The following is a 15,074-nucleotide window of genomic DNA, read 5'->3' as shown; positions in this document are numbered from 1 at the left end:
CCCTGCCAGGGGAGGGATAAAGGAACCCAGGTGGCAGTGGGCTGCCAATACATCCAAACGGGGCTGTCTGTGAATATACGTTCACACATGGGGGAAAGCCCAAGTGTCTATTGCTAAACCAAGTACCAGATTCAAGGCAAGTCTCCGTCGGAAACAAAGTGGAAAAAACATGCTCACGTGTTCAATCTATTCCCTCCCCCCTGCCCAAGGCACTCCTGTGCCCAGAAGACTCGGGAACCCAGGCATGAAGCTGCCTATCCCCTGGCTCCCTGTGTACCCATAACCCAGGCTCTTCTCCCCACAAAACCCAGATGCCCAGTCCCCTAGACTCAGCCCCGTTCTCCAACCACAAAAGCAGCCGTGAGGAGCATCGCTGCAGCCAGTCGGTGGGGGTCACAACCTCTGACCTGCCCGCCCCTCCCCTGACTTTAGGTCCCCTCCCGCTGTCTCCCATCTGCCTGGAGGTCAAGGGGTCCTCCTGCCCCTCCTCCATCCAGTGGGGCCCCTGCCCCTCCCCCTGTCTGAGCAAGATGCCTGGGTCCCTAGAGGTGCAGGCACTGTAGGAGGGGAGTTGAAAACTGGGAGGCCAGGTGCTGGGCTGTCTGGAATTTACTCCTGCCTTCTAGGCCCACACTGGAGCTGCCCGAGGTGGGGAGGCTGCAGGGGGTGTGGAAGGGCTGGTTCCTGCCCCTTAGTGGGGGTTGGTTGTCATGGCAACATCCCCTTCTTCACACAATGGGAAGCCCCCCTCAGCCTCCCGCGTGGATGGAGCCGACAGCCCCATCGCTGGCTATCAGCCTCAGGGACTTGGCAACCGTCACTATGGCAACCCAGAGCCCAGCAACAGGGCCCAGTGAGAGAGGGAGGGGTCCACAACTGGGGCAGGGCTGTGTGTGCGAGGGGGCAAGGGAGCCAAGGAAGACTCCCCTACACGTATATCCAGAGGCACAGGTGGAGAGAAGAGAGGGAAGAGAAGTGGGGATAAATAGTCTCCATGACAGACAAACATCTAACCAAAGCAACCGAGACATCATAACGTGCTGAGAGACAGGAAGACACCTGGGGACAGATGCACAGCTGGGGAGAGGAACAGCACATTCTGCACATTACCCTGGGACACACCCCTTCAGAGAACTGGCATCTACAGACTCTCCTCTCCCCAGACATTAACAACGCAAGACCTAGAGCCTTCCACATGTGTAGTGATCTTTTGAGCTATTTGAAAGCTCAGGTGACTTCCACACAGATCAACACATGCCATCCTAGTCGCTTTCTAGGTGCAAACACACAAACACACTCCTAGGGTAAAAAGTACAACAAAGCAAGAAGAGGTGCAGGAAGACATTCATTTATTCATTCACTCATTCACTCAGCATCATATTAAATGTCTACTTTGTTCCAGGTACTATTTCAGGCACTGGTAGTAGGAGGCGAATAAGGCAAAGCCCCTGCTTTCATGAAGTCCACATTTTGGTGGGGAACAACATAATAATATTTCTGGTAGTGACAAGTGATATAAAAAATCGGAGTGAAGGGGTGAAGAGGATGGAGAGTATCAGGAAGATGCTTTAAGTTAGGAGGTCAGGAGGGTCCCTCTGAAGAGGTGACATTTGTTCAGGACCTTGAATAGTGAGGAGTATGGAAGGCATGCACTGTGGGGAAGGGCACAGCAGAGAGAGGGAACAGCAAGTGCAAAACAAAGAGGTGAACTCTTGACAGGCTTGGGAATAGCGAGAGAGACATCACAACCACGCACGTGTTCTAGATGTGTCCTGTCTTTCCCCAGCCTCAGCGTGTAGGGTAGCAAGTGACCAAGGAAGAATCCACATTTAGGAAGTTGATCTAACTCCGTCTTCCATTTTTTTCCCCTCTGTGTCTTTCTTTTTTAAACAATTATTTTGACCTAAAAACATGCTTTTTTACTTCATTATAATCAATACAAAGAAATCAGCACACAAAATACATTTCCAGACAAACCAACGTACCAGTTTTATAGAAAAAGATATAAACATTTGCTTTAAGGTCTGGGGCTGGAGGGGGTCCCCTTTGTTTCTTGTGTGGATGTGAGCTGTGTTTTCCTCAACTAAATTTTATGCTCTGGGAGGGCAGGGATAATGCTCTGAGATTTTGGGGGCTGTGGTACACCTGCTGGTACAGAGTCTAGAGCAGAGTGGGAGTAAAGGATCTGAGAGAGCTGGGGACCACAGAACGTAAAGCCCCCACCCAGCATAGGATGGAGGCTGTCCTGGGGGCTGTGCTGCAGACGGAAGCTCACACTTTTCCATCCTTCCAAACAGAAGCAGGATGTAAATTAGGTTGAGGTATGTATGTTTGTGTCTGTGGTCTATGTTGAGGGTTTTAAGCAAAGGAGGACGGAGCAAAGGGTTACAGTGGGAATTTCTGATGGGGAATGGTTGACGTCACAACTGGAAATGTAGTTAGAATGAAAATCAGAGCTTCCTAAGTGGAATCACGAACATGGGGCGTCCCCTTCCCTAGAGAGAGTTTCAAGATCTGTAGGCAGGCTGGGAGAAATGTGGCAGGCTGGTTTGGAGGCAGGGGGCTAGCTGGGATGGGCTCAGAGAGTTGGGTGGGAGTGGGGAAAAGGATACAGAATAAATGGGAGTGAAAACTCAGCACAGGAGAGATGTTTGAAAGGCAGCAGCGAAGGTGGAGTCCTGTAGGGAGTTCTGAGGGGACCAAGTCTCAGGGTCCCCTGATTCCCAGAAGGAATCGAAGCATTCCACGGCTGGGCTCTCCCCCTTTCCTCAGTTGCCATCAGAAACTCAGGCAGCAGCTCCCTCCAATCCAAGTGGCTAGTGGTGGTGGTGGGGAGATCGAGCAGCCTCGGGGGGCGGCAGCTGGTGAGTGGGGAGGAATCTGTGTGCTCAGCAAACAGCAGCCTCGGTGCCCAGTGGCTGCTTCCTCCCTCATCAATCAGCCCAGCCAAATGTCCTCGCATTCCCACCACCCCAAGGGGACTGGGGCTGGGCCAGGGTCCCCAGGGGAGTGAGATGGGATGGGTGGGGGGAGGGGGGTTTGGTGCTTGGCTCCCCATCTCTTGGCCTCTGTTCTCTCCTCTCCTGGAAGCTCTCGGCTGTGCGTGTCATGGAACGGACTCCCTCCTGGTGCTACCATCGTGAGGGCATCAGCTACAAATCACCTGTGGGGGTCTGCTGGTTGCGGGGGTGGTGGTGCGGGGGGGAAGAGGATGAGTCAGGGCTGAAGAGGAATCTACTCTGGTTCTCACGGGACGGCCCCGGGCACAGTCAGCAGGGAGGCTGCTGGCACAGGGGCTCTGCGCCCCCGGCTGGCCTCTCCATCCCTGACGGATGCTCTGGACAGCAGGCTGAGGCCTGGACCACAGAAATGTCCTCTCTCTTCTCACCTTTTCCGAGCCCCCAGCCCTAATTCCCCACTTCCCACCGCGATCCAGAGGGCCAGCCCCCAGCTCACCCGAGATCTCTGCTCCCCCTGGGGGACTGGGGCCTCCAGACCTTAGCCTCTGGCTCACTCTCCCCCCTCTTCAGCCCTTGCTCCCCTCAGGGACCCAGGCGTCCTGCCCACTCCCTTCACCATAACAACCATTCTTTTGGAGTTGCTTAAGACTTTAATATCATTTCATTAAGTCAGCTAGTTCAGAGAAGGTTGGGGGCACAAAGAGACTGGGGTGGGCAAAAAAGGGCCAAGGTAGGGGGGAAGCAAGGGAAGAGCTCCCTCTCTCCGTGGAGATGGCTCTGAGAAATCAAATATTGACAGTGAAAGAACAGAACTTATTAAAGCTGGGACAGGGGTGTGTGTGGGGAGCTGTGGGAATGGCCGGATGCCTGGGTTCTGAGAGTAAAGAAGGTTCTGGGAGGAGGGAGTGCCTGAGGCTGGGAGGATGCAGTGAGATGAAGGGTTCTGTCATAACAACCCTTCTGCCCATTTCCTTTGCGAGGTACTGAGTCTTGCTACCCCGGCTGTTTCTCAGCTGTCCCCTAGAGCCCCTGGGGACAAGACCCCCGTCACAGCTGTGGTCGCCCCCCCTTTCATCCCTTCTCCCTACCTCCACCTCTGTTGATGAGCTTCAGTGGCGTTTAATCGGATTGAGCAGTAATTAGCAAAGCGAGATGTTTGATTACCTATTTAGCATAATGTAGGGGGCTGGGATCCCTAGGCACTGCCAAGGCTGGCGGGGCGGGGTGGGGTGGGGTGGGGTGGTGGTTCAGAAAAGAAATGGGGTCTATACAACATTCCTTTCCCTGAGGAGCCATGAGCCCCGCCTATAAGTCTCCCCATCCTATGCCTCCCCTCAAATCTTCACTCCTCTGGGGCTTTCTCCCTGGGGGATCTGACCAATCATGTCACCTCTCTGCCACCCACTGCCTAACTGGTTAGAGGATCACCCACTTAGCCCTGCTTGCTGTGCAGCTGATTTTGGGGTGTGGCAGGACCCCTCTCTCCGTCAATCCTTGCCCTCAGCAACAGGAATGTGGGCTTGGCAGGAGCCCAGAAACCGCCTTTAAGGATAATGGCGGGGGGGGGGGGTGCCAAGGGCGGGGGTTGTCAATTCTGGAAATAAAAATGGGGTAGGTAGGATGGTGAGGTCAGAGCTGGGCTCAGGTGTGGATTAATCCACAGGCCCTTCAGGAGTACCAGGGACTGCCAGTCCTTGCCCTGCCAGACTGGCATAATGAGACCCGTCAGGTGTGAACATCAACCAGGAAAAGGGGGAACTGAGGTGCCAGCTTCTCTCCTCCAGCAAAGAAAATGTCATCAATTTAGCTCCTCATGGAAATGTAATCAGTGGGCTCGCTGCGGGCTTTGTCTTAATTAGGCACTATTGATGGAAGCAGGGAGGGTGCCTTCCCATCCCCCTGACTCGTTTCCTCCCTGCATCTCCCAGGCCTCCCTAAAGCTTCCACCAGCCCCAGGTATGGCTCAGTCTTCCGGGCGCCTCTTCTGGCACGCCGGCCCGCAGCGCCCCCTAGCACCGGCTGCGGTCTGCCCCTCCTCTCACACCCCTCTCCTGTCGCTTCCCCAAGACTCTGTCTTTGTTCTTATGGAGAGCCGAGCCCCTCCCTGGCCCGGTCACCTTCCCCAGAGAGTCCCCGCCTCCTATCCCCCCCAAAACGAGCGACGCTTTCCAAAGCCAATCCTCGGATTCCAAAAATTCCAGTTCCGTTCTTCCCTCCTTCCCCCACCCCGCGCTGCCCGGCGATCCTAGACCCCAGTCCGAATTAAGAAGGGGGAACGAGCGGGAGGGCAGGGGTGCTCCAGCCCCGTTTTTTTCCACGGACTCAGCTGCAGCCACGGCTGTCTCGAAATCCTGGAGCGCCTTCTAGAGCGCGCGTGAGCCTCGCAGGCGGGACCTCGGGCGCCATCTGCTGGACTCGCCCGGGATGGAGCTCACAGACCCGCGCGCGGGGTCGGGCGCTTGGGTTCCCCCAGCCTTTTCAGCGTCCTGCGGGGGGCCACTCATTGTTTCCAGCCCCAGTCCTTACCGCCCGTCCTCAGACCAGGCCTCCTGTCTCCCTCCAGCCCCCCTCCAGACCGCCAGGTTTAGCGGCTTCCCCTTGCCCCCCAGCCCTCTTGCCCCGGCTCCCCGCCGGGGTGACGCGAGCGCAGCCAAGCCGGGAGCGGCTGATCAGAGCGTCTCTGCGTCTGCGCCGAGGACGCTGGCTCGGCGCGCTCGGGCCCCCGCCACTCGCCCCCCCACCCCCACGCTGCCCGGGGTTGCCAAGGCGACGCGTGCGGGCGCCGGCCCGAGAGGGCCACGCGGGGCAACTTCTCAGCTGGAGTGGCCGGTCGGTCGGCGTAGGGAGGAGAGGGTCGGCGTCGTGAGGTGCGTGTTGGCGGGGGAGGGCACCGGGGAGGAGGGGAGGAATGCCGGGGAGAGTGGGAAGCTACGGGGAGAAGGGGCAGTGGTGAGGGGTCACGAGGGAGAGTTGCGGGGCGAGGGAAGAAGGGGCCGTTGCGGCGGAGGGCAGAGGAAGGGGCAGCTGAGAGGAAGGCGCGGCGACGGTTGTGACAGTTGTGTGAGGAAGCTCCTGTGAGGGGAAGTTTGCCCACTGGTAGCCACTGGTGGTTGGAGGAGAGGGCCGGCCCCCTACGGTATTTCCTGAGAAATAGAATGAGGCCCAGGCTAGAAGAAGCCTCCTCCTGGGGCCTCGGTGTGGGACCTTGGGGCGAACCCCATGGGGAGTGGCTCCCAGCCTTGCCACCGGAATGTTCCTGAGGCTCCAGCCGGAGGCAGGGAAGCACAGCCTGACGCTTCTCTGGAGACCGATGGCGGAAGCCGCGCTGTGGTTACCTGGCTTTATTGATGTGTTGTTGGCCTAATAGAACGGTGTTCCTTGGAGCAAAGTACAAATCCTTCAGGTGTGAAACTCATAGCGTGTGATCAATGCCTGTGGCGGCCTGTGGGGATGAGGAAGAAAAGCCACAGGTGGTTGTCAGGCTAGAGCGGAGTGAAGAGGGGCCGCCCAGCGAATCAGACACACTGCCCTGGGCGCCCTGCAGAAATGCCCCGCTTCCCGCCCTCCTGCTTTTCTGAGACGGACACTGCTGGGCCTTCCTCATCGCCCCATTTCTCCCTGCCCCAGACACAATTAATTCCACGTTCATTGCTGGATGACTTTTGTCCTTCCTCTTCCAGTCCGCGTTCTCGGGACATCTGGAATCAAATGCTCTTGGCCTTCATTCATCGGCTGGCACAGACTCACTCACCCAACTGTGCGAGGACACGTTTTCGGTACACACAGAACAGGGTTCCTGCCCCTCGGGATTGAACAGCTGAAGAGACAGGTTGCAAATACCGTTTCTTCCTTGTTTAAGGAGATCACAGATTTTAGTGTGGGTCGGAGGGGCATTTTTCTTTCTCCCCCTCTTCCAGGGGGTGACTCGGGAGAAAAGGAGGTACATAGGAAAATCACCTTGGTTGCTCAGTGACTTGACACAGTGACAGAGAGCGTGGAGCCTGGGGACAGTCTTCCCTTCCCTGGGCCCTCTCTCACTCACCCGTGGCCCTGAGAGCTAGAGTGCTGGAGGGTGTATGCAACCACACCTCTGCGTGGTAGATCTTTCCCCGATTATCTTACGTTCTCATACCTCTGGGCAGAGATAGGGGCTCCTAGATCCTCATTGGTGGGTGTCTGCTGTGCCCTCATCTTTTTTTTTTTTTTTTTTTTTCTTTCCCCCGGCTGCGCCTTGGGGCTTGTGGGATCTTAGTTCCCCGACCAGGAACGGAACTCATATGCCCCCTGCAGTGGAAGCGTGGAGTCCTAACCACTGGGCTGCCAGGGAATTCCCTGTGCCCTCATGTTTAGCTTCCATTTATTCCTGATGCCTTGAGGGACTGATTTTGATTTTTTTTTTTTTTTTTTTTTTTTGCGGTATGCGGGCCTCTCACTGTTGTGGCCTCTCCCGTTGCGGAGCACAGGCTCCGGACGCGCAGGCCTAGCGGCCATGGCTCACGGGCTTAGTTGCTCCGGGGCATGTGGGATCTTCCCGGACCGGGGCACGAACCCGTGTCTCCTGCATCGGCAGGCGGATTCTCAACCACTGCGCCACCAGGGAAGCCCTGATTTTGATTTTTAACCCAAGAAAGTGGGATATCCCAGGGGAAGGACTGAGGATTGGGGGTGGATCTGGTGGTGGACCTCCAGCTTCCTTGTGTCTGCAGGTTTTGCCAGCACAATGTCCAGCAAAGCTGACACGAAGCAGAAAGTGAGTAGCCGGGGAAGCGCCCGCTGGCGAGTCGCTCAGTCTGCTCTGGCTGCACAGGCTGTGGAGACCGCCCTGCCGGCCCGCAGTGAGTCCCAGGCAGAGCCCAAGTCTCTCGAGGAGGAGCCTGGTGGGTACCTGCTGGGGAGAGGCTTGGGGGCAGAATGTTTGTACCGAAGGAGGGTGTTAGGGCCAGGGAGCAGGTTCTGTTGCTTCTGGGTAAGAAGCGAGGGGTTCAGCAGAATCTCAGGGCTGCTGCCAGGTCCCTTGTTTTGTGTTTTCTTCCTAGCCAGCCTTACACTTGTTCTTTCTGTCTTAAAATTTTCCCCCAGTGCACCAAGAGCTCACCAGCCAATCCTCTATCCTAGCCTCTTCTTCCTTATTTCAAGTGTTCCTGGTTGCTCCTACCCCAGTGAAGAGGGTTTGATCTCTTCCTTTTTCCCATTTTCACCCTGGGTGGCAAAACAAATAATGTTTTCCTCCCATTAAGCCCATCACCATGGAGACTCAGCCTGCTTTGCCGTCCTTTGAATCCTAAGCCTGACTGAATCTTTCTCCCATCTGTTTAAGGCTCTTGTATCTCTGCCCTCATTTCGTCAGGGCCTTGGTAGACTAAGGAGGTTCAGGTTCAGGGCCACAGGAAAAGAAGCCTGAAGTCTAGATTGAGGAAGAAAAGAGTTTAACGAGGCTGCCTCTTGTGGCTTTGATCTGAGGGATTCCTTCCTGTTGGGTGAGCTGGGGCCAATAGGGTTGGAAGGTTTTGGGTAGCTGTTGCTGTCACTAGGCTGTCCCTTAGAGCACTGGCCAGTGTAGCTATCTATGACTGTGAGTTAAGGATAGCTCTCCCCTTTTACCTGGGGCTTCTTTACCCTGCTAGCAGCCTGTCAAGATGGAGAGAAATAGAATCCCCTTTTAATATTAAAAGTTGAGAGATTAAGCGTGGGCATGGGAGAAAGGTCCAGGGTACACAGGGCCTTGCCCTGGGATCTAGACATTGGAACCATGCAAATTTTTTCTTCTGAGTTCTTTTAAGAGCAGTTTAAAGTGGGACTGGCTCCTAGAAGCTGGGTAACAGGAGCGGGGGGAGGGAGGAGGGAAGGCAGTGAAGTTCAACTTGGAGACTCCTCCGGGGTGGGAAGGCAATGTCAGGGTGTCATGTGATGTTGCTTATATGTGGAATCTAAAAAAAGGGTACAGATGAACTCATCTTCAGAGCAGAAATAGAGTTACAGATGTAGAGGGCAGACTTGTGGTTGCCAGGGGGAAAGTGGGGGAGGGATAAATCGGAAGATTGTGATTGACATATGTACACTACTATATGTAAAGTAGATAAGTAATAAGGACCTATTGTACAGCACAGGGAACTCTACTCAATACTCTGTGGTGGCCTATATGGGAAAAGAATCCAGAAAAGAGTGGATGTGTGTATATATATATATATATATATATATATATATATATATATATATATATATATATATATATATGGGTGATTCACCTTGCTGTGCACCTGAAGCTGACATAGCGTTGTGAATCAACTATACTCCAATAAAAATTATAAAGAAAAGGAACTTCTAAATGAAAGCATTGACCCCCAAACACCAAGGATCTCTGAGTCCTTTTAGCTCTAAGCCTTTTTATTGTTGGAGGTGGAGCTTTCTAGCTGACACTTGATAGAGGTTCAGAGAAGACTTGGGCCTCCAAGGCAGCCCTGAAATGAGCCTTAATCCCTGTACTCAGGACTTCCCTGGTGGTCCAGCAGCTAAGACTCCATGCTCCTAATGCAGGGAGCCTGGGTTCCATCCCTGGTCAGGGAACTAGATCCCACCTGCATGCTGCAACTAAGAGTTCGCATGCCGCAACTAAAGATCCCGTGTGCCACAACTAAAGATCCCATGTGCCACAACGAAAGATCCTGCACAGCCAAATAAATATTTAAAAAAAAAATCCCTGTACTCTTTGGAGTTGGGGAGGGATTGAGGCCTGTCCCACAGGAGACAGAGGGGGCCTACTGTGGTCTGAATGTTTGCGTCCCCCCCAAATTCATATGTTGAAATTCTCATGCCCAATATGATGGTGTTAGTAGGAGGGGCCTTTGGGAGTTTGCTTAAATCATGAGGGTGAAGCTGTCATGAGTGGGATTAGTGCCTTATAAGAAGCAACTCCAGAGAGATTCCTTGCCCCCTTCCGCTGGACACAAAGAGAGGTCTGCACCCCAGAAGAGGGCCCTCACCCAACCCTGGTGGCACCCTGATCTAGGACTTCCAGCTTCCAGAACTGTGAGGAATAAATGGCTGCTGTTTAGAAGCCACCCAGTCTATGGTGTTTTGTTATAGTAGTCCAAATGGGCTAAGACCAGGCCTAAAACACTTCTTGGTGAAGGATGGTGGGTTAAAGGGCAAACACCCTTTTGAGGTCTTTATTGATATCCTTTGCTTCCTTAAGTGCTCCTCCGTTCCCACTAAGAAAAAAAGTACAGATTCGTAATCCCATGTCTGTAATTTTAAAAAGCCCTAAGAACTGAAAGGTTTTTTTCCCCCAAAATTTGGCATCCAAACTTATTTGGTGGTGAGACATAACCTAAACTGACATGAAGGTATTTATAGTCTATTTAAACCACTTAGTATAAATTTTCATATGTTTCACTGCAGAAATACTGACATTAAAAGTTTGTGGAGTGCTGTTCTAGAGGCCCCAAGATGTGGTGGGGGTCTCATATACCATACGGTATTACAAGTCTACATTCTGAAATATACTTGATCCCAAGGGTTTTGGATAAGGGATTGTAGACCTGTATTTCAGGCAAATCAGAAAAAACACAGAGAATGAGATAATGAACACCCATGTACCCGTCACCCAATGTGAGAATAAATCATGATGGCAACAAGTGAATCCCTTTGTCCCCCTGCTACCCCCCACCTCAAGCCCTTCTCTCCTTCTCCAGAGGTCGCCGCTATCCTGAGTTGGTGTTTGTCATTCTCAAGCCTGTTTCTTAAATTTTTACTGCGTGTATCCATGACCATCACATACTAGTATCGTATCGCATGGTTGAGACTTTATATAAATTGTATTACAATAGAGGACAAAACCAGTTTACTCTTGAGATTGTCTCAGTCTCCCTCCCCCGCCTCGTTCCTGTCTGAAACCTTGGATGCCCTTGGCTTTCTTGAAGGGCGTTGGGTTTCTTGGTTACCCATCCCACTCACCACTGAGCTCCTAGAATCGGCTGTTCCATCTTTCTCATGATTTCCTTCCTCAACCTGTGTGCCTCACTCCCCTCTGAGGTTTTCTTTCTGGAAGTTGGAGTGTCCTGTTCCCCAGGGTCTTTTGGTTGCATCTCATTTGTTCCTTCCTCCCTTCAGCCCACGGGAGATGGGAGGCCCACCAGTTTTACCCCAGTCTCCTGTGTGAGCAACAGATCAGGAAGGAGAGGGACACCCCCCTGGGTTTTATGGAGTCCAGAGTGGGGATGGCGGTTTGCTTGGAGAGGGGCTGATTTCTGTGGGCCCCAACTTCTCCATGTGGGAAGAGGATGGGGGAAGAATGGCAGGCCAGAAGCTGAATGCCTAGAATGACCTTAATACTGACTGCCTTCATTCCCCTGCCTCCTTCTATGCCCCCTCCAGCCCCAGTCTGCTTTTTAAAAGAATATATATATATATATATATATATATATATATATATTTTTTTTTTTTTTTTTTTTTTTTTGTGGTATGTGGGCCTCTCACTGTTGTGGCCTTTCCTGTTGCGGAGCACAGGCTCCGGATGCGCAGGCTCAGCGGCCATGGCTCACGGGCCCAGCCCCTCCGTGGCATGTGGGATCTTCCCAGACCGGGGCACGAACCCTTGTCCCCTGCATCAGCAGGCGGATTCTCAACCACTGCGCCACCAGGGAAGCCCAAAAGAATATTTTTAAAAAATATATTTATTTATTTATATTTGGCTGCACTGGGCCTTAGTTGTGGCACATGAGATCTTTGCTCTGTCCTGTTTAGTTGCAGAGAACTGGAGGCAGGGACTCGAACAGACATTTGTATGCCCGTGTTCACAGCAGTGCTATTCACAACAGCCAAAAGGTGGAAACAGCCAAGCATCCATCAACGATAAATAGATAAACAAATTGCAGTGGAATATTATGCAGCCATAAAATAGAATGAAGGTCTGCTACGATGCAGCAACGTGGATGAATCTTGAAAACGTGCCAAGTGAAAGAAGCCAGTCACAAAAGACCGCATATTGTATGATTCCACTAATATAAAATGTCCAGAATAGGCAAATTCATAGACTCAGAAAGTAGATTAGTGGTTACCAGGATCTGGGAGGAAAGGGGAATAGGGAGTGCCTGCTAAGAGGCCAGGTTCTGGTGCAACTTAGAAGTAAAGATACAGGGGCCATGGGGTGCCAATTTCTCAAGGTACTTCAAGTACCTTGAAGTGGAATTGCTCTGTCATATGGTGACTCCGTGTTTAACTTCTTTTATTTGTTGTTGTTTTTTTGGCTGTGCTGTCCGGCACGTGGGATCTTAGTTCCCCATCCAGGGATCGAACCCGTGCACCCTGCAGTGGAAGCTCAGAGACTCAACCACTGGACCACTAGAGAAGTCTCTGTGTTTAACTTTTAATGGAATGCCTTCATTTTTGAATTTTCATTCTTCCCAGAGCCAATATTGGAGGAAACTGAAATACAGAAAGAAGAATTACAGGAGCGTGAGGTAGACGTGGTAAGTTTGGCTTTTCTCTGAGACAAATATTCCTCCCCAACAACTGGTGAATCAAAGGATCAGTTGCAGAATGGTGTACGAGGAATTCTCTTCAATCTCTCACTACCTTCTCTTTACTTTCTACTGGTAGCCTGCTCACTGCAAATCCAGTACACCAAGTAAAGGACAAAGTTATCCGTGTCCCCTACCCCCCCCAAAGAAGAGGGCTTTTAGTGAGGAACAGGGCTCTTAGCAGGCCCTTCCTCATCTCTCCACCTTGGGTCAGGTTGCAACAAGCTATATCTGTTGAATGGGTGAACATCTGAACAAGTTGAACAAGCTGGGTGGACACTGTCCTAATTGGATACTAATTTCTAAGACACCCTCTTTCTTCCTGTCCTTCAGTTCCCTCCTCTGGCTGAAGAGTTTACAGAAGCCACCTGAAATACTTTCAGAATTTGACACTCAGTAACCTCTACACCTTTATTTCCAAGCTGCATCAGAGCCTAGGCACACCCTCAGTTACCTGGGTTAGAAGAAGAGAGTGGTGACCTTGAACTTTTTCAAAAAGGGAGAGAAAAGTGACAACTCCTCATTAAAGAAAAAAATTGGAAGGGACAGAAAAGTAAAACAAAGAAAGGGAAAATAAGTCAGTATTACTGCCTGAACACATCCAACGTTACTAATTTGGTATATGTCCTTTCTTAATGTGTAGATTTGCAAGTTTTTTTGTTTTTTAACAATCCTAACTGTACCACACATTATAATTTTTTATTAGGCTTTCTCACAAAACATTTTTTTATTCTTCATGTTATTATATACTTAAAAAAATACATCAGGCTACCTTTATTTTTTTTTAATCACAAATATGTAAATCACGTGCCTCTTTTTTTTTGAAATGAAGTATTTTCATTACTGTTATTACATACTTTTTTTTGTAAACATCATTTTTTTTTTTTTTTGGTTGCACAGCTTACGGGATCTTAGTTCCCGACCAGGGATTGAACCTGGGCCCCGGCAGTGAAAAACACCAAATCCTAACCACTGGACCGCCAGGGAATTCTCTGTAAACGCCATGTTTTTTTGGCCGCCGTGCGGCATGCGGGATCTTAGTTCCCTGCCCAGGGATTGAATCCGTGCCCGCTGCAATGGAAGTGTTGAGTGTGAACCACTGGACCACCAGGGAAGTCCCTGTAAGCACCACTTTTAATGTTCATATGGTGCTCCGTAAGATATATGTATCACAGTTAAATCCTTACCCTTGGACATTTGCCATTTATGATTTTTTTTGCTCTCATAATAATACAGTGATGAATATTATAAATAAAACGAACACATTTTGAAATACTTAGTATTTCCTTAAGTTAGATTCCTGTATATGGAGTTCCTGAATCAAAGAGTAAAGAACATTTCTAACACCTTTAATACATAATGCCAAATTGTTTTTCAAACAAATTGCATTTTTTTTGCCCTCCCACTAGTAACAAACCCTTTCCAGGCCTGGGTGTTAACAGTTTAGCAAAGTTTTTTTTTTTTTTTTCTGGCTCCACTCCATGGCTTGTGGGATCTTAGTTCCCCGAGCAGGGATTGAACCTGCGCCCTCAGCAGTGAAAACGTGGAGTCCTAACCACTGGACCACAAGGGAATTCCCTAGCAAGGATTTTTTAAAAAATGATAGGCAATAAATGATATACCTTTGCTATGTTTATTTGTATTTCTTTGATTTCAAATGAAATTGAACATTTATTTCACATTTTCATTTTCTCTTTTTTTATGACATGATATGTTTGTTCATATCCTTTCGTCCATTTATCTGGGTCTTAGTGTTTTTCTCGTTGGTTCTTCATGTATGTATTTATATATGGAAGATTTTAGATCACTAGCTAAATTTTCTTGACCTGGAAACTTTAAGTAAGGAGGGATTCCTTCTCATCTTCCAGAAGTACTGGAAGAAGGACGGGGTGACTTCTCAAGTTCACCGAGCTAGATTTTTATATCCTCTAGTTTTCTTAATTTATTTAGTAGTATTCAAAATAATGCTGTCTTTTTTCTAGCTACCAGTTATGATTTATTTTCCATCCAGTTGATTTTGTTCTTTGGTGTTTTCCAGTCTTGTCTTTTCACCTCCCTTTTTCTTTTTTCCTCACTGATATGCCAGTTGACTTTTGCCCAATATCACATACTTATTCCAGTATCCTGTGGAGGCCACATCATGGAGAAATTGCTCTTTTACCTTTATTCTTTTTCCAGCTTGTCATCTCCTTGCTCCTAATTGTTTTTTTTTTGTTTGTTTTTAACATCTTTATTGGAGTATAATTGCTTTACAATGGTGCGTTAGTTTCTGCTTTATAACAAAGTGAATCAGCTATACATATACGTATATCCCCATATCTCTTCCCTGTTGCATCTCCCTCCCTCCCACCCTCCCTATCCCACCCCTCTAGGTGGTCGCAAAGCACCTAGCTGAAGCTGATCTCCCTGTGCTATGCCGCTTCTTCCCACTAGCTATCGGTTTTACATTTGGTAGTATATATATATGTCCATGCCACTCTCTCACTTTGTCCCAGCTTTAATGGAATATTACTCAACCATAAAAAGAAATGAAATTGAGTTATTTATAGTGAGGTAGATGGACCTAGAGTCTGTCATTACAGAGTGAAGTAAGTCA

General features: G+C 50.1%; 1 protein-coding gene across 1 annotated transcript in view; it reads left to right on the top strand.

Annotated features, from left to right (window-relative positions):
* The first annotated feature begins 5,601 nt into the window (after window positions 1-5,601).
* Window positions 5,602-15,074, top strand: part of DNAH2 (dynein axonemal heavy chain 2) — a 92,152-nt gene continuing 82,679 nt past the window's right edge. Inside the window, exons 1-4 of the mRNA XM_059048939.2 lie at window positions 5,602-5,827; window positions 6,641-6,736; window positions 7,667-7,837; window positions 12,366-12,427. Coding sequence (XP_058904922.1) covers window positions 7,681-7,837; window positions 12,366-12,427 — 219 coding nt within the window. The 5' untranslated portion in view covers window positions 5,602-5,827; window positions 6,641-6,736; window positions 7,667-7,680. The remainder of the gene's footprint in view (window positions 5,828-6,640; window positions 6,737-7,666; window positions 7,838-12,365; window positions 12,428-15,074) is intronic.

The sequence above is a fragment of the Kogia breviceps genome, chromosome 19 (genome assembly GCF_026419965.1).
Source record: "Kogia breviceps isolate mKogBre1 chromosome 19, mKogBre1 haplotype 1, whole genome shotgun sequence".
Taxonomy (NCBI): domain Eukaryota; kingdom Metazoa; phylum Chordata; class Mammalia; order Artiodactyla; family Physeteridae; genus Kogia; species Kogia breviceps.
This window is presented reverse-complemented; position numbering and strand designations above follow the sequence as displayed.